Genomic DNA, 23,552 nt, shown 5'->3' on the forward strand with positions numbered 1-23,552 from the left:
TATCAACTTAATAATATAACATTTTTCCTAATTTTAAATATAAATCTTTTACTCACTTTATTCACTTCCTCTCAACATCCTATCGTTTACTTCGCAAAACCGTGTGCGTTTGATAGTTTTCTTTGCGTTTCGTCATATCTCGTAACATTCTATCCACAACCTCCGCTTATGTACATTCGATCCATTCACGCACTTCGATAGATATTTTACTCACTCCAGTCTGTTACCAGGTGGCGCGCTTAAACAATATTTCTAGTAGGAGAGATTGCTTTCGATGGTACTACATTAGCTATTCTTTCTCTATGGTACACATACTGCGCTGCCTTCGTTAAAATCAATAATGCGTATTGCGTTCTCTGCTCTCCTGCTTCACTTTTACAAATACAACACGAGCTATTTACACCGCACCAGCCTGTATGTCGCTACGGTATCTCCTCCACGTACGTTGCCGGAAAGATGCCAATCTGGCCGCGAAGTGCTCCGAGCCACCAGCCGTCCTCCTGCTTAATGTGCACCTCGAGAATGTCGCCCGGCTGCAGCTCCAGCTCGTCGTAAAGCTTTGGTGTGTAGTTAAATAAGGCTCGGCAGCGGCCCAATATGACCGGCTGGCCGGCAACAGCGTCCGGATGGTCAACGGACGGTGCCGGATGGCAACCGTTTTCGAGCATCTGTTTCGGTGCCACCGAGCAGCGATCTTCGTCTTCGTCTTGGGAGGAAAACTCATCTGCAAGAGAGTGAGCGCGAGTGTAAGTGTAACGGGTGTGCTACTATTGCTACTATTTCTACGGAACTTACCAAAATCGGAGTCGGGTTGGTTGGAGACTCCATCGGCAACGCCTCGATCCCAGGCCGGACCGTGAAGATGGTCGTCCTGATGTGCCGATTTGCCAGCCTTAGTTGTTGTCTAAAATTGTTCAAGAATTTAAGGACCTCTTCTTATTTCTATACCTGTTCCAGCATTACTTACATAGTGTCCTTCGTCCCCATTGCATCCATTTCGTGCGTACTTGTGCACTATGTGTTTGATGAGCGTATCGTTTTTAATGTCCAAACATCCCTGATCGGAGCTGTCGTCCGAACTGAGGATTGTCGTTTGACCGTTGGCTGCTACAGACTCTTGCGTACCCTCTTGGTCGTCCTGTTCGTGCTTTAGCCATAACGGAACCTTCAGTACGCTTGTTTGCAGGCCGGTGCGATCTCGCGTGATCTACAATTGTGTGACGAAAAGAAAGACAGTAACATCTAGTGTACCTTCGAAATAAGTTAGAGAGCTACGAATCTTACCTGAATGTGTTGTGCTAAGGGATGGCTGGAACGTGGCTTGTGATCGAGTTCGAGAAGAGCTGACTGTAGTTTATATCGCGCTCCTTCTAGATATGTGAGCATCGATCGAATCTGTGCAAAACAAAGCAAAAAGAAAACGTTAATCACACACAAACGTAGTTAGGGGCACATCCATTCAGTACGTAACGCTCATGAGTATAAGGAAGAAGGAATGAAGTTTGAAATCTCATTACGGAACACAAAACTAGAATAAATCTATAATTGATGTATAAAATATTGGTTTTGCAAGATCAACAAAACTGAGAAACAACATAATGGTTAGAGGGGAGCTAAACCGTCTGGTAATTAATAAAAGCATATTACTTGCAGCGTTAAACTTTGCTCCATTTGGGGGAATTGGGTAAAATTACTAATTTTTGACGTTTCGCAATTACTGGATGAGCCCTAATAGTCATCAAATCTCCTTTTTGAACACACTTACGTGATACAGCTTGTCGGCAATGTTCTGATTGCTTTCGCCGTTCTTGTCCAGCGTCTGGGAGAAACCCTTCAGCCCATTGCGCGAGCGTCGCTCCCGGTCCAAATCTTGCCGGATCAGCTGGAGCAGCTTCACGAGCGACTGTTTCCGTCGCTCCCGATTCATGGCGAGGGTCGTGTGTTCACAGTAGAAGTCGGGCAGTAGCTGCTCGCTCGGTCCTTCCGTCGCCCGCCTGATGTTCTTTAGCACGTCCAGATCCTTGGCCACGCTGCACATGGCGACCTGCGGACTGAGCCGGTCGATCGTTTTCGTCAGCAGCGGGCTCATCTCGGCCGACAGCTTGAGGTAATCGGTGACGTACGTCTTGAACTGGGCCAACCGTTGGCTTTCGAGCGTTTGCAACATGGAGGAGCCTCGCAGCACCGACATCTCCCAGTCGACACGCGCCCTTTCCGCCCGGATGCAGAGCGTGTAATATTCTACGTCCGCCTTCTTGACCGCCTCCTCGGCCTTCTTTCGCTTTCCCTCCAGCTTGCTGCTGTCTTTCTCTGACAATTTCACGTCCTTCTCGCTTGTCTTGTGGAGCAGCCCGATCGAGGGAGTTCGCTGAAGCCTGTTGGAAAAGTGGGAAAAAAGTTTTCCACGAATTTTAGGTTGATGAAATATACATAAACCCCTTGATAAATAGAGTGCAAATCGCTACTCACTTCACATCGAGCATAGCGTCCTGCAGCTTCTCATTTTCCCGCGCCGCGCCGTGTGAGTTCTTCTTCGCCTTTATCTCAGCCGTCCGCCACTCCGCCAGTATGCGGGCCGATTTGTCCACGTTGGTTTCGATCGTTTTGCGCGCTTTGTGCTGATTTTCGATCACTGTCTTCAGCGGTTTGACCACCTCCTCCGCCAGCGAGTTGGAGAACTGCCGGTGCACTTCACTGCGCCCCTCCAGCTCGGTCGAAACGGAGCGCCAAGATTCGGCTATCGTGCCGGGCAGGTCACGACATGCTTTGTTCAGCTTGTTGGCAATCTTGGACAGGGATTTGGCGTACAGCTGCTCGATCTCGGTGCGCTCGTGCAGGATTGCTACCAGATCCTTACCAAAGTCACCGCCCTGCTTGACGAAGCGGCGTACTTCCTCGAAGCCATTTTGACCCTGTGAGAAAATAATTTTTAAAAAAGTTTAAATTAGATATTTTAACATTATTTGTGTAATTTGTGTTAATACAATAATCCCAACAATAAAGGTAGAAGACGAAGTTTGAGATTTGTTTTTCCTTCAATTATCATATAAAGCAGCGGTTTTCAACCGGGGGGTTGCTTATTTAGGGGTAGGGGGGGATTTGGAATAAAAATTTCGCTAAATACCATAGATTACCACGCTCATGAACTTTTAGGGGGGAATGAAATCCTACACACACCCTTCATGGGGGGAAAAGCATTAAGGTTGAAAACCACTGATATAAAGGCTAACTCTAAAAGATTCCGTTTGTCATTTTGACATCTTTATTTGGGCGTTTAATTTGTTTCAACCAATATCTAATTCACTTGATTTGATTATTTTCTGTTGTTTAGTTTATTTTGTTTCGTTATTCTGTTACTGTGTTTCATTTATTTATTTATTCATTACTTTGCTCTTTTTTAATTCATGCTTTTTTTTTAAATACTTTTAAATCTGAAGTACCAGATTAGATGTTCTAAACTTGTTACTGTATTTTATTATAAAATAAAAAGATGCATAATAAATTACGAGAGAAAAAAATCCATCCACAATAGCAGTAGAAAAAACACCCCCAGTACAATTAAGATCCATTCTAATGATAATTCCAAACATTCCAAGCGTTCACTTTAAGCCAATGCCCTCTTCATAGCAAGTTGTACAATTTGTCGCTATTTATTGTTATGCAACACATCCCTCCTCCCTCTCCAGACACCCTTCGCTCGCAGATACAGCGTGTAATATTTGCACCCGGTATCCATTGCACCACTGGCTGTACGAAACGAGCAGCACTGTAGCATCAAACTGGTAACGCTGATGGCGAAGACCCAAAGAAGCACTACCAGCCGACAAATAATGTCACCGCCGGCAACCGGGTCGTCAATAGTGTGCACCGCCACTGAACCCGGTTCCGTTCAAATTAACCCCGGTTGTGCAGCAGCTCCAAACAAGTCCCGTTTCAATCACTCCTAAATAACGCCACGTTGACGGCAATTGGACAATGTTTTCCCATTAACGGATGCTTCCGGTTCGGTGGAAGAGTTGCACACTTCCACACAGCACCATAGTGCATCGTGGTGGCTCGAAATGACGTTTCGGAGGGTTCGTTTTTGCGGAGACTGTTGTTTACGGCCATTAATAAGTGGCATATTACCAGATTTGTTTGCAGCGTCCGTAGGGTGACAGTGGGTCCATTCAATCTAATCTTCTCTCTGGTGTTTTGAAGGGTTGTAAATAAATACGTGAATGTAACCAGTCTGGTTTTCCTTACCCATTAAGGATGGATATGTTTTTTCCATCAAATCAGGAAATGATAAAGAAATGCCTGTGCGAAAGAAAGTAGTAACAGTTTGTTTTGACTGCGACTCTTCGTCGCTTCATCTTACACGCGTTAGTCGTCCGATAGTATCTATCCAGCAGCGCAGTGGATCGTCACCGATCGCTCGGTTTTCATTAAGCTCATTTCCTGCCACTGGAACACAGCAAACGCTAGTGGAATGCGCTGAAACACGTTTTGAAGCACATGTTTTACCGGGTCTGATTTGTTGTATTTCTTTTTGTTTGGTGTCGCTTTATCGACAATCAATAACAAGCTCACAAGATGACGGATTACAAATGCGTTGGGTATAGATTGAACCACTTCCCGGCGCCGTTTGCAATTGACGAATTACCTCCTGTGTACACTCGATACGAGAGACGCACCGAACAGCGTCCGCACCGAACGTTTTAATTAGAAGAATACTTTCGCATCTCAGGTAAATTGAATTTGTGGCTGACGGTGGCGTAGAAAAGCGTAACACACAATACTTGAAACGTTGAGATTGCGTTTTTGGACTTCCTGTTTCCAAGTTGGGTGAGGTCTTTAACAGACACTTTGTGTGCTGCATTACATTCCAAGCGCGTACGCCGATGCTCTGCGGTAGACATCGAACCCAATTGATCAACGGCCAAATACTAATAATAACAATTCCCTTCACGATCGAAACGCGCTAATGGGAAAATGTGTAGCCGGAGCATTGACGACTTGTGTAGCCGATCGAGCGTACTTCCTGTCTTGCAGGCGTGCCCCGGTGAAACTTCCTTCATCGTGGTGATAAAGATTGAGAAACGATGTGATGAAAACCGTCACAAGCAGTGGTGGTTGTGGGGTAATTAAAGGCGATCGGTTCGTGATTGCAAGCGGAGATTAATGCCGCTTAAGGTGGACGTTTAGTTTATAACTAATTCCGATCTGTTTTTTCAATTTATTAGTTCAATTTCTCTGTTTTTCACAATGTTGTTGTTGTTGTTATGTATAAAACATAGATTACATTGGTTAAACACTTTATATTATTGATATTAGTACAAGTACTCTTCTTAGTTCTTCTTCTTCTTCTTCTATTTGCCATATCGTCCTACGCGGAAATGCCGGCCTATACAGGCTTTCGAGACTTAATTAATTAACACGCAGCCGGATAGTCAATCCTTGCTACGGGGGCACGGTCCATTCTAGGCTTGAACCCATGACGAGCATGTTATTGAGTCGTTCAAGTTGACGACTGTACCACGGGAACTCTTCTTAGTTAATGTGCCATAAGGAAAGAAGAAAGTATAGATAACATACTTGCAACATCAAAAATCCCATCCCAAAATTATCTTTATGCTGATCCTTATGTCTAATTTAAAATATTTTGATTTTTATTAACAAAAGAAATGGCTTCAGCTATATTGCTTGAAAAATGATTTATGATAACTAAATAAAAAATCATTTAAACTAGTGGTTAAACAATAAATGAACAAAAATAACGCCTGGCATCAAATAATCTAGCTAGAAGGAAATATATATGCAATATCAAACTATATTAGCGTGATAAGTGGTAACAATATGGCTAAAAGTTTTTATATTGAATGAACAAATAAATAACAATAATGAATAAATTGAAGAATATTGTAATGATGAACCACAGTCACACCAAGGAGTACAAAATCCATACAAGCTAAAATGTGTGTTCTTGTGTACACTTCAAGTTTTGCTTCAAATTATGAACACATATTTAATGCACTGTATGTGTTGATTTTCGTAGTACACTATTCTGGATGGTGTTGGGTAATGTCATTTTGATAATATTGGGATTTTGCATACATAAACATAAAAATATAAATTATGGAATAAAGTGTGGCGATGAGCTACAAACCAAGCGATAACTTCAATAAATCAATAAAAAATACATATTTTTCATAATCATAGTTATATGGCCCACAGCAATACACTAGTCTAGAAATTAAAAATAAATCACAATATGTAAAAACTCCGATAAACGCAAATGATCAAATATATGTCACTGCCTCGGTAACATACTAACGACTAACTGTCGCAAGAAAATCATAACTTAACCAGTGACGTTCCCGGTGGCTTGTTCCGCTCGGTAACAAATTATGCGCCCTCCTCTTACAATCAGATAGTAGGATACAACCGTGTAGTCCGTCCCACCAATTACAAGTCAAACAAACATGTGAATACAGCGCACGGTAAATGCCAAGCCATGGGCATGGCTGGAAAGCCGCGCAGCTCCAAATGTTGGTGATCTTTAAGCACAAATACGGCGGCACGTGCATCAGTGCGTGTGAGAGGCAAATAACGAATTGCCATCGTTAGACGGTAGCACGGGATAAACAAATTACTTCGACATTCGATCCGACGCGATACGTTTCGGTTTCGATTGTGGAGGGAAAAGGTTTCGTTTCATGACTCAATTTGGAATGGTTTGGGTCCGATTGGATTTCAGCTGAACTCCCAACCATTAAGACATTATCTACACAACGTATAATTATGGTTAATATTTTTCTAAACCATCTATTATAGATAAATTTTGCACTGGACCAACCTGTTCCAAAGCAAATAAAGAAGATATTAGTGGCAAAATAGAACAAGCAGCAAACAATTATAGTTATCTTATTTGTGGGGATAATATACAATTTGAATGATCGTTTTCTTAAATATTACCCAAAGAAAAGGGTTAAGCAGTATAAACAATGATTTTTTTCATCGAGCTGGTAAGCTTGGATGCTAAGCTTGGTATGGTAGTTGGTAAAAAAGAAAAAGGAGCTATTAATATAACGGCTCTGATTCGATTTGCTCAACATGTGTTCTGTTCTATTAACACTGGAACTAAAAAAGAAGCTGTTAATTTTGTCAAAAACCGGTTACATTGCAATTCAAATAATACATGTTTATCTCGATTGTGCGATTTTGATGTTTTGCGGTTTTGATTGTTTTAAACAGTTGGTTAATTTTACATGTATTATTTAAGTCATTCTTTTTTTTTAATATTTAATCATTTATACTATATGAAATCCTTGAAAATAGGGTTTAGCTAATGAAGTCATAATTTTGTAATATATTTCGATTAATTATGTTAAATTACTGTAACCACTTAGATTATCCCTACACATTTTGTCATGGAAAGCTTATATACTGACTTTTTATTTAATTAAACAACTAATTGTTTATTATTGTAATTTTTTTTATTTTACAAACAAACAATAGCATTGTGTACCTTTATTTTATAATTAAAGTATTTACTGCATTGTATAAAAATGTTGTGGTTGACTTGATTTAAACATCACTGACTTTCCTTTCATGGGCAACAATTCACCATTTATTCATGTAAAAATCGAGCACGATCGTATATATACAAGTCAGCGAAAGCGATGACGTCAGAGATGCAGTTTTGTCGAACAGGGTGCAACAAACACACGACAGGTGAGCTTGAAATGACAAATTATAGCAAGAAATATGCGTCCAATATACACCGAGAATAAAATTAAACCCATTCAGCGCGCGCGCGTTCAAGGTTTTGAGGTTAGCAGTTTTAAATAGGACGAACGAATTTCACCGACCAAGAGCTACCACTATCCTCACGCACGTCGAGTGACATTCGTGGTACTTCCCCCTGCTAAGGCCCTACAACGTCGCACTACAGTACCTTTTTCCGGTGCGAATGATCGTTTAAGAGTGGAGCAAGGGAAAAAAACCAAATTCACACACACTCTAACCAACCATGAAACCTGCTGCACCGTCGTTTTATGGCCTTGATCCGAGCTGTTTCGCTGTTCGCTTCCCCGTTCCCGTTTCAGGACGAATCCGCCAAATGTCGCGTCTCGATCGAAAGTTGCCGCGTGCGTGCGTGCCGGGACAACTTTCCTGAACTGAGTGCCCGACTAGCAACCAACATTTATCACGTCGCACCAATCCCATTCGTCCCGGCGAACGCGGAAAGAAGCAAACCGGTAAGCGCACCTTAAGCCGTATCGGATTCAAGGACGCCCCAGAGCGGGAGACGTTTTGCCGGTTTGCTGGTGTAAATAGGTACGAGAAAAAAAAAACTTTCTTTTTTTGTTCCTTGCTTGTGAACGCATTATGAAATCTCAGGAACAACCATCCAGATAAGATGCAATAAATAGAGCTTAATAAGCTCTTAATAACATCTACCTTACAATGTAAACTTAATGAAATGTAAACTGAAACAAGATGTTTGAGCCGATTCTCTATAAATGAACTGTTGCTTATTGCTGGTGGAGCTACAATAATAATAAAATAAATAATAATCAATCAATATTTTTGTTTGTACGTCTAATCACTTGACATTTTAATCCCGTACGTCGATAAATATAATAATTAAGGTACTATAAACATTTCAAGTTCATTCTTCCTAAGTTTGCTCGATGTATTGAGAAAAACTTTATGTAATTATAATTGTGGAAATAAAACATTTAATTGAACATTACAAAATAATTAAAAAATAATACAAAAAATATGACATACAAATATTAACTTGCAAGTGCAAACAGATCTTATTCAAGCAATTTGCAGATTTTTGAATTAAATGTCGATTGAACAAATTATCCTTCAGCAACTTATTACTATTAATCTAAATGGTATAAAATGTTTCCGAAATAAGCTTAATTATGCAACATATGAAGCTCCTACAAAATTCGAACGAATATGACTCCCTTTCGAATCGTTCCCCCGTAGCAAAGATTGTCTGTCTGCGACTCGCAACAGGATTATTAACTTTTCCTGTATAATTCCTGCATTTTCGAGAAGTATCACATACGAACAAAAATGTCTTATATCTGACAAACTAATGTTTTTTTCATTCTACGACTTGTATTCCAGTTGAGCGAATTTGTTTTAACTTTTCAAATACGACAACAACCTTTAAAAACTATGTCGATCATTCAGGAAACCTAATAAAGTTATGCAGACTATATAACAGAAATATAACAGAAACGAGTGCAAAATCATATTACAAAAAGTCAACCGAACGAGTGACACACATTTTACTATCTATTGCGAATACATCCTCAAGATCAAAGCTCTTGCCTTCGCCGTAAACAGATCAGTCGATGTATGCTTAAGGAACGGGTTTCCTAACAAACACACATCATTAATTTATCATCCTATCGATCCATCTGCCTCTGCTGCTCGAACCGGTCGAACACGGTGGGGTGTTGGCTGTTGTGAAAAATGTTGCAAAATGGAATTTCAGTTTGAAACCGATCATCTTCGGTCGTTGATGTGAGTCGCTCTTCGGTAGGTTCACTAATTGATTTGGTTTTACTGAGCAAAGAAGCGTGAACATTGGCAATTAAAGGGATCGCTACAGTGCGGATATGGGCAAGCAGCTGATGATAGGTGTTAATGTACATAATGAAGACGATCAATCATCATTATTCACATGGATGGAACATACGCTTTTGTTAAAAAAATAAAACGCTGCAAAAATAATTCAATTAAGCGTTTTGATTTCCCCATTGATGTTGTAGGTCTTCGAAGCATGTTTTCTTACAAAGAAATTTGAATTCCATATACTTCTAAAAGAGTGCTAACTCGTTATAAAAAAAATAAATCATTATCACAGATTACACGGATACAGATTTTATCAGAACATTGATAAAAATAATAAAAAAAAAAAACAATTATCTGATAGCACCATTTTAAGCCGTCACGCGATTCCAAGAATCGTGGAGCACCTGCGTAACAACAATCTCAGTAACAACTGCATGCAAAGACACGAACATTACCTCCAGTATCTCTGCGTTGGCACTCTTCCGGTGCATCGTCCGTGCACCTTCCCGGTCCTCTGACGATAGCGTGCGATCCCGCTGCACGACACTCGATTCCGGTGTCGTCACCACCGTCCCCTCGACATCCTGCCGCGAGTCTTGATCGCTCGCGGTGAGATCGCTGTTAGCGCGCTTCACCGCCTTACCGCCCGTACCGGACGACTCCACGCCGACCCGCTGCATGGCGGCATGCTTCTGCACCACCTCGCGTATGCGGCCCTGCTCCTCCCCGATCCAACTCTTGAAGCCGCTCCACTTCTTTGTGATCTTTGCCTTCCGCCGGTCAAAGTCGATCAGGTGCTTGCCGGACACGCTTCGGTTCTTCATCAGCGTCAGCCGCCGCTCGGACGGATGGAGCTGCTTCCGATGCTCGCAGTACTCATCACTGTCCGGAAGCGGCGTGCCCAGCCCCACCGTCGACTGATTGATCTGGCGCGTCAGCTCGTCCAGCTCGTCCATCGATACCGCTAGCTGGTTGGCACCGGGGCCGGCATCAGCCAAGCTTTGAAAGCTGGCCGACTTCAGATCGAACTCCTCCTCCTGCGTCGAGTTGCTGGAAGAGGCGGACGAATCGCGACGTCGCCGCCCGGACGACGCCGGTGGCACATCGTACCGTGCATCGGCCGGGCTGGGCAGGTTTTGGTACAGGTGGCTGTCATCACTCACCAGCGACAGACTGATCTCGTTCAGCACGTGATGGGAGCGCGTCAGATCGTACGACGAATCACCGTGCGGCTTCCGGATCCCGTCCGACCGGGTGCTGCGCGGAAAGTCGTAAATACTCTCCACCGCCGGACTGTTCGGTACGGACAGTGGTGTTACGATGGCACCGTTGGCCGTGCTGGCCGATATATTCAACGATGGTGCCTTCGCAAGCGAAAGCCGCATCTCCGACCCGGCATGATGCAGATGCAGGTTGTGCGCCGACTTGGAACGACTCTTCTCCAGCATCTGGCCACCACCGCTGTGCCGCACGTTTTCGTCCTGAAAGCTGCGACAGTTGTTGTTGCTTTCCGGCAGAAAGGTAAACTTGATCTCGCCAAAGTTCGGCAGCGAGCTGTTCGCATCCACAAACACATCGTTCTCGCTATCTTCCGACGTGGACGGCGTCGCTACCGAGCGCACGCGCCCCCCGATCGTTGGCACACTGGGCAGCGGTAGCTGCTCCACCTCCGAGTCCGTATCGAAATCGAACTTCATCGTCTTAGAGATAAGCACCGGTGCGCCGATCTCGGGCCGGAAGTCATCCGACCGGTTGCCGCACATGTCGTAGCTATCGGACAGCGGTTCCGCCACGCCACCCTTGCGGCCAGGCGTTTTGCGCAGGAACCGGGCGCCTATCACGCCCGAGTAGCGCTTGCTCAGCTTGTCGAACAGATTGGACGACGACTTTCCGTGCTTGCTGCCGGCCAAGCTGCCAGCCGCCGCCACGTGCTGCACATCGTAGTTTCGTTTCATCATCTTCACAACCGATCTTCACAAACACACACGCATATAAAGGTGAAGGAAGCTCCTTTTCACTTCGCGCTTCCACCAGTAAACGGATTGGAGGGGAGGGGGGGGGGTTCGTTTTCACAACGTCGTCATTTTCACTGCTTTTCCTATACGCTACTTGTTCGCTTATCACTACTGCTTGCTGCTCGTTTTCCACACCGCCGACACTACCGCTGCTCGAGCAGCTTTGCGGAGACACCACCAGCGATCGGTGCCGCTTTTCACATTTTCTGTCGCACTTTTTCTTCTTTCTTCTAGAGATTTTTCTTCAAACTTTAAGTGCCGTTCACGTTGGCACGTTTTCTTCCTCGGTTTGTGGTGCGATAGTAGCTATCAATTAAAGAAATAATTTCACTTTTATTTATCCGTCTAGCACACTGTTTTTATTTAAGAAAACGTGGTCTGCCCGTAATGGCCCGGCAGCAGTCGGGCTCGATTGGAGGGTCGGATTACGATGGGTGCTAATAAAACGGGCGAAATCACACACGCAGAGAAGCAGACAAAAATCCTACAAAAACGCGCAAAATGGCATGTCATACCGGTTGCTTCCAAATCCCATCAACACGTTCGCAAATGTATGCGCAACGCCGTAGAACTCAGCGATGCATCAACAATGAGTCCGACCTGTCCATTAGGAACAAAATCAACATACGAAGCTCCGAGTGTGTGATGATTATTTTGGATGCACATGTTCGGCCACACAACACACACAGGCACCAACAATCGTCGGAAAAAATGTAAAATTTGCGAATGATTTATCGTCAACTGCAAAATAGACAGCAACAACAGACGGAGCACTGAGGCGTTGTAGTTCGACCGCGACTTTGAAAGATGGAAAGTATCTGATCCATGGATTAATTTAGCACATCCATAGGCTGCACAGTCGGGCCGAGGTACGATAATTTGCCTCACTGATAATGCTGACAGCCGGTGAGATTTAGCGATGTTGACTTTTGCTCGCTGGCCGGGGAGATATAATAAAGGGGCCGACCGTAAACCGTTAGCATAACCGAAAAAATATAACAAGATATAATCCATCGCTAGATGAAAGCGAAATTATAAACGATACCCACACCTTGTTTCATTTTCGCAACGGAAGTCTGTGAAAATGAAACACATTTCAAAGGGGAGGCACAGTAGTTAAAAGAGCAGTTGAAAAAGCTTGATGAAACGAAAGTGAAATTGTTTGTGGCAGTAAGTTTGGCAATCTGAAGGTGGAGCACTATCTCGTACAATGATGTCTAAGCGGTACCGTGGATTTTACTGTCGCCAGCAGTTCCCAACAGTACAAACAAATAATTAGCTTTCAAGGTGTAAAGTGCTAAAGAATGATCAATTCTTGCAGATCTACTGCAACCCATCAAAACAAAACCATAACGTTAATCTTCTCACGATTATAATCCACGATCGCACTATTGCTTCACAGTCGCCAGAGAATTCGGCAACAGATCGCTATCCTATCGAGTGGAAAAAATGGACACCTTAAAGCACCGACCACTACCAATTAGCCAGTACCGGACGGCGGCAATGTAGTGCACCGTAAAACTGTCACAAAATGCCACCCGCGTGACCTCCATCCGCAACAATCTGCCAATAGTTTCACACATTTTTGTCCCGTGTCGGTCGGCGGTCGGGCGCAATGCCACGGCGTCGAGAATAAAGCCATGATGGACCCCGTGATGGACTATTTTGTTTCTGCGCACGCTCCAACCGGAGGGTCACTTCTGCGCAAGGGCGAGAGCACGTTACACACCATAACGCACACCAGGTTTTGGGGCGGACTGGCTGCGGGTGGGACAGGTCTCACTCATCCGCCGGTCAAAGAGTCCCACGAAAATAGCAACATGAAAATGGTACTGCTTGGTGGTTCCCGCCACACAAATAAAACTGTTATTTTTGGCTGCCAGTGCTGACACTCAATTTGGTTCGTCAAAAGAAACAACTAGAGAAAAAACACTTGCCCCACCGTAAGAGTGAACGATGCTAGGTTTGTAGCGCCCTTTTCACAAGCTCCCTTTCGTTTCCATCCAAACTGAACCACAATTCATATAGTCGAATCTGCCCCCACCGTTGCAGGTGAGGAATGTTTGAAATTCCATAATTATGGCCACTGCTGGTGTGCGCTCGCTAATGATCTTATCGTAACACGGGGTGGAATGTTCCTGTGGTTACTGAGATGCTTAACGATCATCCAAGTAACCTCTTAGGTAATATCAGAAGACGCGTATACTCAGTCATTGGCACAGCACTCACTAGCCGAACGGTTCAAAAAGAACCAACTGTGCTCCGCTACGTTTGAAGGCACTCGACCCCGCTACTACAGCTAAACAGGAAACTCCACGCACGGGATAATGATGGATCACCGGTCAGTTAGCGTTCAGCTGGAGCTGATTCTGGAGCTGCTGTTGAAGTTGGTACTGTATCTGGCCCTGCTGAATGTAGTGGCGTATCAGGTTGAAGCACAACACACAGTACGTGAACACTTCGAACGCCACACAGAGCAAGATGTGGATGATTTCTAGCTGATAACCCATTGGTACGATGGTTTAGAGGATGCGTTCCGGCAAGTACAGAATATCAGTTAACGAAGCTGAACGAATCGAGAACGCGACGTCGCACACACTCCACCACCAGTTGAATACTGGTGGAGCGTGTGTCTAATGTCTTCCCAAAATCAGAGTTTCCTCAAAACGTTGGGTGATTCTAATGCGCCTGCTAAATCTGAATGTCAAATTACGCAGAGCGGGAGAGTCGTACGACCTCCCCGACGATGTACGCTCTCAGAAATCGGGATAGTACGTGAGGTTTGATGGGTTCGTCTCGCACTGGGGCATAGCGTGCGATTGTCTGAGACAACACTAGCAACCGAAGAATGCACCGCGTCTGACAGCAGGAGATCATCCGGCTTAAACGCGGAACACATCGGTCGTACAGTGATCTTCGTTCTCATGAAAAGAGTCGTGCTCCATTCGTGTTACCAAGTTTTTTTTTGTTTATAGAGATCAGCTCTGCACGTTAGAACATAACGAATGATCGCTTTCTCCTCTACTTTAGCGCTAACGAAACGCATCCAAGCTAGTATTGCTAGGAACAAAACCTAGCATTGAGCAACAGAAAACGGAACCGGGGGTATTCAACAGCGATTTAAATCTTCAGATTTATGGTACGCATATCTCATCGGGAGAACCCGCCCGTTTCGGCTTCATTTACCTTCTGCCTTGCATTCGGTTCGCTGGCGCTCCTGTGAAAGTGCTATGGCGTGAATGTTCACGAGTTTTAAAGTGCAGGAAGAAGAGAGAGAAAAAACAAGAATACAGGTTTTATTCATTTTAGTCACAAAATATCGCTATTCTAGCTTTCCTTTGCCCACCCCTTTAAAAAAGTGCTTCTACTTCAAAAGGTTGTTGAAGTTGTGAGTTGGAGTGTGGGTAAAGTGGTTTCAGCGTGTTCATAGACCTGCTTGAAAGAGTTTTTCCATTTTTCCAAATTAGTCCAGTTTCGACTGCCCGGTTCCGTTCCGTAAGATGCGAGTCATCGAAAAAATTAAAAATACGACATGGAGAATGTTTCTCCATAACGGCACCACCGATGTGTGTCGTAGCATGATCCAAGTGATGATGGATGTACACGACGACAAATCCAATCGAATCATCGTTGAAACACTCAACATTACGCTCTTATCTGGTTGATGGTGCTGAAGCCACATTTATACGATGTTTGGGGTTCTTTTCCCTTTTTTGGTGCAAATAACATCGATCAATGTTTATTTCTCTACGCGTCATCATGATTATGATGATGGTCCATTTTTACTCCGTCCCCGATCCTTTGGAAGACACGAAATCAGATCATCAGTTTACAACGGCGCTCACTATCGCTTAGAGTTCACCAAATGTTTCGAGGTTGCGTAAATATGTCTAAACCAAACATCCATCTTAATGTTCGGCAACAAAAAAGTTAACCTGCTTTTAAGTGAACGCTATACATTAAATATCCCTCACGTGTCTAGCCGCATGATTAATTCTTCAGCATTCGTAACTGGTGGCGCATCATCAGACTCAGTGGGCGTATCAGAAATTCCGACCAAATTCCATTCTTCCATTAAATGATTGGGTTGGGGTTATTTCCGTTGACATGATGCACCTGTGTTTGGCGTGGCCTCGCATCGTTGAGATTGAGCCGCATTCGTAGGGTAGCCCATGCTGCCAAAGATAGGGTCTATTGATCCGTGATCTTAATTTGAATCACTTGCGTTAGTAACGTTTCGTAACGGTGATATGGAGCGTCGCAAATTTGTTTCGAATAAAAGTCCAATGTTATACAAGGATAGTTATAACACACACATGGAATGGCAATGAGATAGTTTTGAGGTCTATTTACTTCAAAGATTCTGCATATGTTCTTATATCTTTCAGATTAAATTCTTCCCAATAAAAACTAAGTACTCGACCAACTGAAAATTAAGTTAAGTTGCTTAACCAGTATTTTCTTCAAGAAATACCAAAATCTAATGAAAACAGCCCATCATTCACACATTCAGTACATTGAAGGTTTCGGAGTTCAGAAATTAATGAGCTGCCTCAGACTGCCTGGTAGCGGAATGTGAAATTGAAAACCCAACCCCACCACACTCGTGGCCGCAATCCGTTCGGTTATTATTAAACAATCATGTTGACGCATTACGGTGCTCATAATAAATGAATGAAAGCAAAGCACGGACGGTGATGAGATGCCAGCAGTTCAATTACACTCTCCATCAGTGCCTTGACGCATCTCAACCCCCCAAACACCTAGCTAATAATGCAATGTCTAAGCATTGGTCGATCCCTGATTTTCAGCTGTGCCTTTGCTTTCCCAACGCTCATCCCGGAGCAGGATGGGAACGGTTTGTGCGCAGCAAGAACATTTCCCTGTGCGTGGGAACGCAACACGATCGGCAAAAGTACGAATGCTACAGTGCGGTATGAAAACACACGCATAACCGACGGCTTTAGGGATGGATTCGCGCGGATACGCTCAAAAACATCTGGTCGGGGGGTAAAATTAAATGGTTTTTCTTTTTTCTTTGTCGTTCTAGCACCGATTTTTTGCTGCTTTGTTGTTCGGGACGATTTTCCGAGTTCCGGGAGAAGTCGCCCAGAAATGCGTCAATCGTGTACCATACAGCATACATAATGTACTGTAAGTAATTCCTCTACGAACAGTAGGTTGATTTGGTACAATTCAAAAACAAAATTTAAGTGTTTTTTCTTATTTTTTCGTTTATGGGCAGTTTGTAACGGGTGCAATTGGAAACACTTTGCTGAGTGATGCTTTCGTTTGCCGTTAGCGGCTGCACTTCATCGCTTCGTCTGGCTAATGTTCTAATGATTCTGCTTCTTCGAAAAAGTGTGCTAAATCCACTTTCTTTCAGCTTCATAACAAATGCATTACACCACAAAGCAGTGAGTTTCATGCAGTTACTCTACATAATTGCAAATTAGTTTGAAAGCTTGCGGGGAGAAGAGGATTTGCGTACGGGCGGGTACACCTAAAAATAGCTGCAAATGAAATCATACTCAAACCAAACCTCTGCCAAAGAAGGTCACGGGTATTATTAAATGCTATTTTCACTATTTACTACAGCATCAACAGGTACATCAACAGGTACATTAACAGGCTGAAACGCCTCGGACTGATGCTAAACTGCATTTAATGCTAGGTTTCGGAAATTTCGTAAACCCCGTCAAACCAACCATTGTGCCAAAACCCATCAGACCTTAAATCTTCGAAAGATCGATCGGGTCCCAACATCAAAAACACACACACAACCTTGGCACCCGAAAATCCAACCTCCACGGAGCAGGTGAGAGTTTGGCTTCGAAACGGTTCAAATTAATGGGCGGCAGGGGCTTTGGAAAAATATACCTCCCACTTGGATGCCCCAAAGTTTGCCAACGAATCCACACAGACAACAGTGAAACAAAGCTCTCATCGAAGGTAAATATATTTAAGTACAGTGTAAAAAAAAGTGTGTATGGAAGCTTGATCGCGTTTCTATTTGGCCCGGGCCGGATAAAGGCCCGATGAAAGGGAGATGATTAATAATTCAAACATGTTAGATCGGAGGGATGAGATTTTCTTTTTTCTCTATTTACTACTATTGATTTTGCGAGAGAAACTGAAAAAGCGACGAATCATCCTGCACAACATATACACATCTCCCGGGATGTGGCGTCTAGCCGTAGGCCCGCTTTGTGTGCACCTACGCGCATTTATAAGCCCCAAATAATAAGATGAGCCGAAAAGGGAACCATAATAGAGAGTTTACAGTGAAAAAGCATCAAGCGACGAGGGCTGAGCATTAGATAGACTAGCGCTGCCGTTCCTCGTGAAGCATTCGGATTTCCGATGCGATAATGATGGTCCGCCGCAAGGGGTTGGCAACGGGGGCAGCAGTAATTAGTTGGCCGGTTAAGAGTTTCTCGATTTCCCGCCGGGGGAGATTTCTTCTTTTAACGCGTTCGGGAGTGGTCTCGTGCAAGAATCCCATCGCGGGCAACCTCTGAACGCTTTTGGTTGGTGTGGAATGGCGGCAAAGAACTACACATAGCAACCCGCTTTTCGAGGTTCGAGGCCATTGTAATGATCAATATCCGGGAAGCTTGAAATGGAAAATGCAATCACGTCAAGCCTGATTGGGAGTGAAATAAATTCTCGGCGTTTTGAAGTCACCGTTGAATAAGAGGTGCGTTTCTTAGTGTTTGTTCTGTTTACATTTTGGCAGGGACTTTCCAAAAGAATTGTTAAATGAAAACTTGGAAATCTGGACAAAGTAGCAGTCGGACGCAACTTAAGGGCAAGATTTTGCTTCCTGGAGCCCAATGAAATATGAACCATTCTTAAGGATAACTGGAACTTAAAAAAAAAACATCTAAAAGATCACCCTTAAGTCTACTCTCCAAGAAATAAGTTTGATACCACATACTCATTTTTCATTCTACACATCTCACATAAAAGACACTCTATTGGTGAGTCCCATCAAACTTCAACCATCCAGTATCGATGTCTCGGTCATCAGGTACAATCGTTTCGGCAATTAGCTGTAACATGAATTTAGCCTCCCTCCAATGAATCTAATGCATGAGGACAAATCGGTTCTTACAAAAAAAAAACAACAACAACTGCTACGGTGTATCGCGAAATCGTTTTGGCATAGCTAATTCCATTTTTTCCTTCATTTTCATCACTAACCCCTGAGGTAATCGAAACCAATTTAACGAAAGTTTGAGCATAGAACAGAGCTTGGCGGGAGGAAAAAAGAAAAAGAAGGAGCCGCAGAGGAGAAAACAACCCACATCAACACACACATACACATACTAGACATTAACGACTTTTTCCTTGTCTCACCCACCCTTCCATTTCGCCTATTCCCATTAAGCTCCTGCAATCCAATCGAATTCGCGACCGTAACTGATGGGGCTTTTCATCGTCCATCCCCCTTCAGCTTACGGCGAACGCCTGGTCTGATATCTAATTTACGGACAACTGGAGGACGGAGTGGCCTGCTAGTTTTGAGCATCGAATGTCGTAGAATAGGGCCGGTTTAACGGCTGATCCACGGCTCCGGTCGCTTGGTTTACCTTGGAGGCGCACGTTACACGAGAAAGCTGATTAGCGGGAAAAGGAACTGGCCACTAATCCTTCTACCGGGTTACGTTCGATTAGACATCGGGCGGAAGACTGTCCGCTGTCTGAGCTGTTAATGAGAATAAAATACAAATTCTTAGGGTCCTGTGCAAAACAAAGGAACCCGGAAATGACCATATGAAGAATTTTACTAAAGGTACTAATATGACATTTAATTTCCCATTAACTACCGCAGTGCTAAATGTATGCCGGAAAGTCATTTATTGTACAGTAACTGATACACAGTGTCAACCCCAAAAGATTCTTGTTTACCAGCTAAAGAGACATAAAAGATAACACCACTTCAAGGGTACTGGTAGGGAGATAAAACGTCTGCCTCCTTCCTTTGAAGGTTAAAATTAGCACTGGACATGTACTTCGCTCTAACACCTACTAGCAAACGATGTTAACTAGCGCACGTTATGTACCTCGCCAGAGCGAATGTTTAAAAGTGTAATTTATTACACACCCATGCCGTGTAACGCTAACGGTTGCGTTATCTTTTGGTGACTTAAGGTTCTAGGTCTTGTTGTTGAGAGCTGTAACCAAAGCGTGAAACATTTCAACCATTCCATCCGATTGTTTTGAATAGAGTCTCGTTCCAGTCCTAACGTCATCTGTACGTGCTCAGACGAAAAAAGACTACATTGTATTTGGTGTGTACGCATTTATGTAACACACGCACATACATACAGGCGCTCTAATATATCACAAGATCGAAACGTGGATAGCATTGTTGGGATAATCTTGCTCCAAAGGAACTTTGCGACAGTGACACCGAATGTGGTGCGATTAAGCAACACAAAAAAAAACACACCGAAACCTGTTCATAGTTGATCTTCGGTCTGGATCGTTTCGTTTGCTATGCGAAGTAAAATAGAAAAAAAACGACTCCCATCGTGCCGACAAACGTGCCGCGGCAGTATGCCGATTGCACACTCAAAACAGTTTGATGATATTTGATAAAGCGAAACAGTCTGCATGACGCAAACCGGCACTCCATTTTCTTCCGACCAGCTCCAACCGAGCCCACGAGACACGAGATGACGGGGATGCGCCAAAATCACTTTGCCGGACAGCGAAATTAAAATCTTTTACACACCAATTCTCACACTACGGCAGTTTGCATTCCACTAGCACACAAGATAAAACAAACAACCACCACAATATACGCTATCACTGATAAAGGTATTTCGTTTTTCTTCTTCTTCTTCTTCTCTTTTTGCTATTCCTACAGCTGCCTTGCTGCGTCAGTTTGCACTATGATAAGAGACGATAATTAAGATGACTCCTTTTGCGAAGGATTTAATTTCTAACACAATCACACAAACACAAGCGTACACTACACACGCAACAACCGCAAGACAGGCGCGAGAGCGCACGCGGACACACTTGGTACGATTCTTGTCGACACGATAGGCGAGCGGTGAATGATGCCAAGATGAACCACTGAGCCGAGCACCTAGTGGCCCGGAGCATGTTAGCCGAAAGCCGAAAACGTACGAATGGCGCCACGCTGCGCATCCTGCGCGTACTGCGAACGGGGCCGGGTAGAACGAAACGATCGCACAGCAGATCCGTGAGGTGGTCAAAAATGGTTCCAGCAGTTCTGGATTTGTTTATAAAGTATGTGCTTTGCAACAATTAGGAAACTCTTTAATACAAAACACAAGAAGAAAGTAATGTTCACAATAATATCTCTAAATGTTCTTAAAACATCTTTTTTACTTTACAATTGTCATTACATACATCGACACATGTCCCTAAAATATTCAAAATTAAAAGACTTCCTTTACTTCCTTGAAATATTCTATGAACTCAATAAATCAATAAGCTAACTATTTGAATAATTAATCAGAGCAGACTTACTGCTAAAAACCCTCAATGTTCTTTTCTCCCATAGTCCAGTAGACGAAAGAGAACAAAACCGGGAAACCGGTATAAGAGCATTCCCGTACGCACAATGTGCGTAGGGTTGGAAAACACGTCGGAAAACCGTACGCTCCACAGAACTGCAAACGAGTCCCACATAAACATAAACACACACACACACACACACCCACTTGGACAGTTGCGATTGCATAAGCAAACGCGGCAACTTTTAATCCAATTTCGGTTCTGCTCGTGCTGCGCGCGCCAACACTGGATGACGACCGTCACCCAGTTTGCGAACGTGCTTTGAGACCGCGCTCGTTGGACACTACCAGTGAAAGGGTTATGTTGCTGTTGTTTTTTTGTTTTGTTTTTTTCATTGGGTTTCTGTTTACGTTTTGTGACATTTTGCCCCGTTCCCTTGCGGGGCTGTTTCTTGATCTAGCGAAAGAGAACCCCACTTCCCGTGAGCACATTCCCGCTTTATAAGGCCTAACGATACGAACCGATGTATTCTAGGAGGTCTGAAGCGTTATTTTTTCTCCAAACAACCTCACAACGCTTCCGCAACAGGTTAAAAAGTGCTCCAATCAGCACTGACCAAGAATGTCAGTATCAAAAGGCATGCGTCTTCTTGGCTGTTTTTACCTCCCATCCCTTGGGTTCTATGTTTTGATTCTTCACGAGCGCTAACATGAGCAACTGGACAACTGGCGCATTCCGTTGCTTACCAACCCCGGTGGAAGCCACCCGGACTTCCGTACAGTTAGCAGAATTTCACAAGCTTATGCTTAGAGCTACGGTCTGGCCTGGTTCTTCGGTGCCCGGTGCAGTCAACTAGTAGTGCAATGAATGTGGGTTAGCATCTCGGTATCAAATCCACGGGCCGTGCCTCAAGATATCGCCCTCGGTAATCACCGGTGAGGTGTATAGCTCACTGACACACTTAACGTCCGGAAGATGACAGTTATAGCATGTCTCCGAAGGTAGCTAAACGCTGCTGTCGATCACGTGAGCGTTAATGAGTAACTGTTTTCGATTAGGTCCAGAATGGTGGTCCATAACACCCTGGGTAGGATAATGAATAAGACCTATTTTATCTAGATTAGATATGTCACTCAAACTTCACACCACTAAAGCCTAGCTGGATATGATGGTAGTTATCCAGGTGTCTAACACGCCGCCACACAAGCACACATGAAAGATATAATTCTCGCACTTCTGCTCAGAACAGCGAACCTGATAGTACTACATGACACGATCACACGAGCTTGACAATGAATTAGTATCCACACCGACCGAACCGCGACCGGCGGTTGACATTCGACGAGACACACCGAACACGGCTACCGTTATAGTGGACGATGGCTACGAACAATTCGACACGACAACACCGACAACTGGGCCAGCTGCCCTCCGAATCTGAACTAACTGCGCACCCGCGAAACTAGCAACGTACCGTGGCCGGTGCGACTCGCTCCGTTTTGGGCAGCTCCATGTACACCTTCATCGCACAGAGGCGGCCGCTCTTTTTCGGCTATCTCACAACGTGGGGTGTGGAACGGCTTGGTTTTTCTCTTTTTCTGATACATATTTTGGATATCTACCCTCGCGTAGAGGGGTGGCGGCTGCTATCGAGTACATTATGGAGAGATACCGACCACCCAACACCGACCATGGGGCTGTCCGACATTCGACAGGCGATGGATAGATCAAGTGCTCTCTCTCTCTCTTTCTCTATGTACCTCTGTATCTCTTTTTTTCTCCCTCTCACATCCTTCCATCTCTATTGTCAAAATCTTCTGACGCGATGGGTTAAAAACGAGATCGATGGTGGACCGCTCCGAGTTGCGTTGTGCGGTTGGGTGGTTGATTGTGATTTAATTAAAAATCTTTCCCCAATACGTCGGGTTGCATGTGAAAAACCACAAAGTGCTATGGGAAAAAAGCGAATCGACCGATCAAACTGGAGCAGATCCGGAACGGCAATCGAACTTCGAACCGTTCGGACACCGCGCTTGAAATCAGTCGGAATGAGTAATCGGAGACTTCGGTGGCGGTGTAACGTATGATCATCTCACCGAGAGGGAAGCAAGGGGCAAAGGGAAATGAGATCAATGGATCGAGCTTTTTGATCACGTGCTCGTTCACGGTTCTTGAGTCCCGTAAGGCACTGCGCGATATGTGGAGGATACCTCGATGGCGTTTTCCTCTCTCGCTGCATTATTTATCGCTGTTTGCTTTTCTCCCGCGCTCGTTTACTTGAGCAACCTGTGCCTAGCCGAAAATGGGTTGAATGTTTAACAAGCCTTGTTTTTTTTTAGCTGCACCTGCCTCCAAAGTATTCGGTAAGTTTTATTGGAGCAATTGCAATTGCGTGGTGGGTTGATTTTTGCACCAACCAGCGCTAGTATTGGCGATTACGCTGTTTCCTCAAGT

The 23,552-nt window shown here is 44.1% G+C and overlaps 1 protein-coding gene across 7 annotated transcripts; it reads right to left on the reverse strand.

The window, feature by feature from the left end:
• Nucleotides 1-31: 31 nt before the first annotated feature.
• Nucleotides 32-22,535, reverse strand: LOC121598423. 7 transcript variants are annotated; one of them, XM_041925261.1, is made up of 8 exons: nucleotides 22,464-22,535; nucleotides 10,041-11,906; nucleotides 2,470-2,912; nucleotides 1,766-2,375; nucleotides 1,285-1,395; nucleotides 968-1,207; nucleotides 796-904; nucleotides 32-724 (listed from the first exon to the last, which is right to left on the reverse strand). In XM_041925261.1, the coding sequence occupies exons 2-8, from the start codon at nucleotides 11,541-11,543 to the stop codon at nucleotides 423-425; spliced, it is 3,318 nt and encodes a 1,105-aa protein (XP_041781195.1). In that variant the 5' UTR covers nucleotides 11,544-11,906; nucleotides 22,464-22,535; the 3' UTR covers nucleotides 32-422. The 7 variants fall into 7 exon arrangements, with proteins under 7 accessions (XP_041781195.1, XP_041781197.1, XP_041781196.1 ...); XM_041925263.1 differs by having other exon boundaries at nucleotides 22,451-22,523; XM_041925262.1 differs by lacking the exon at nucleotides 22,464-22,535 and adding an exon at nucleotides 22,353-22,442.
• Between the last annotated feature and the right edge of the window lie 1,017 nt (nucleotides 22,536-23,552).

This window comes from Anopheles merus, chromosome 3L (genome assembly GCF_017562075.2).
Source record: "Anopheles merus strain MAF chromosome 3L, AmerM5.1, whole genome shotgun sequence".
NCBI lineage: Eukaryota > Metazoa > Arthropoda > Insecta > Diptera > Culicidae > Anopheles > Anopheles merus.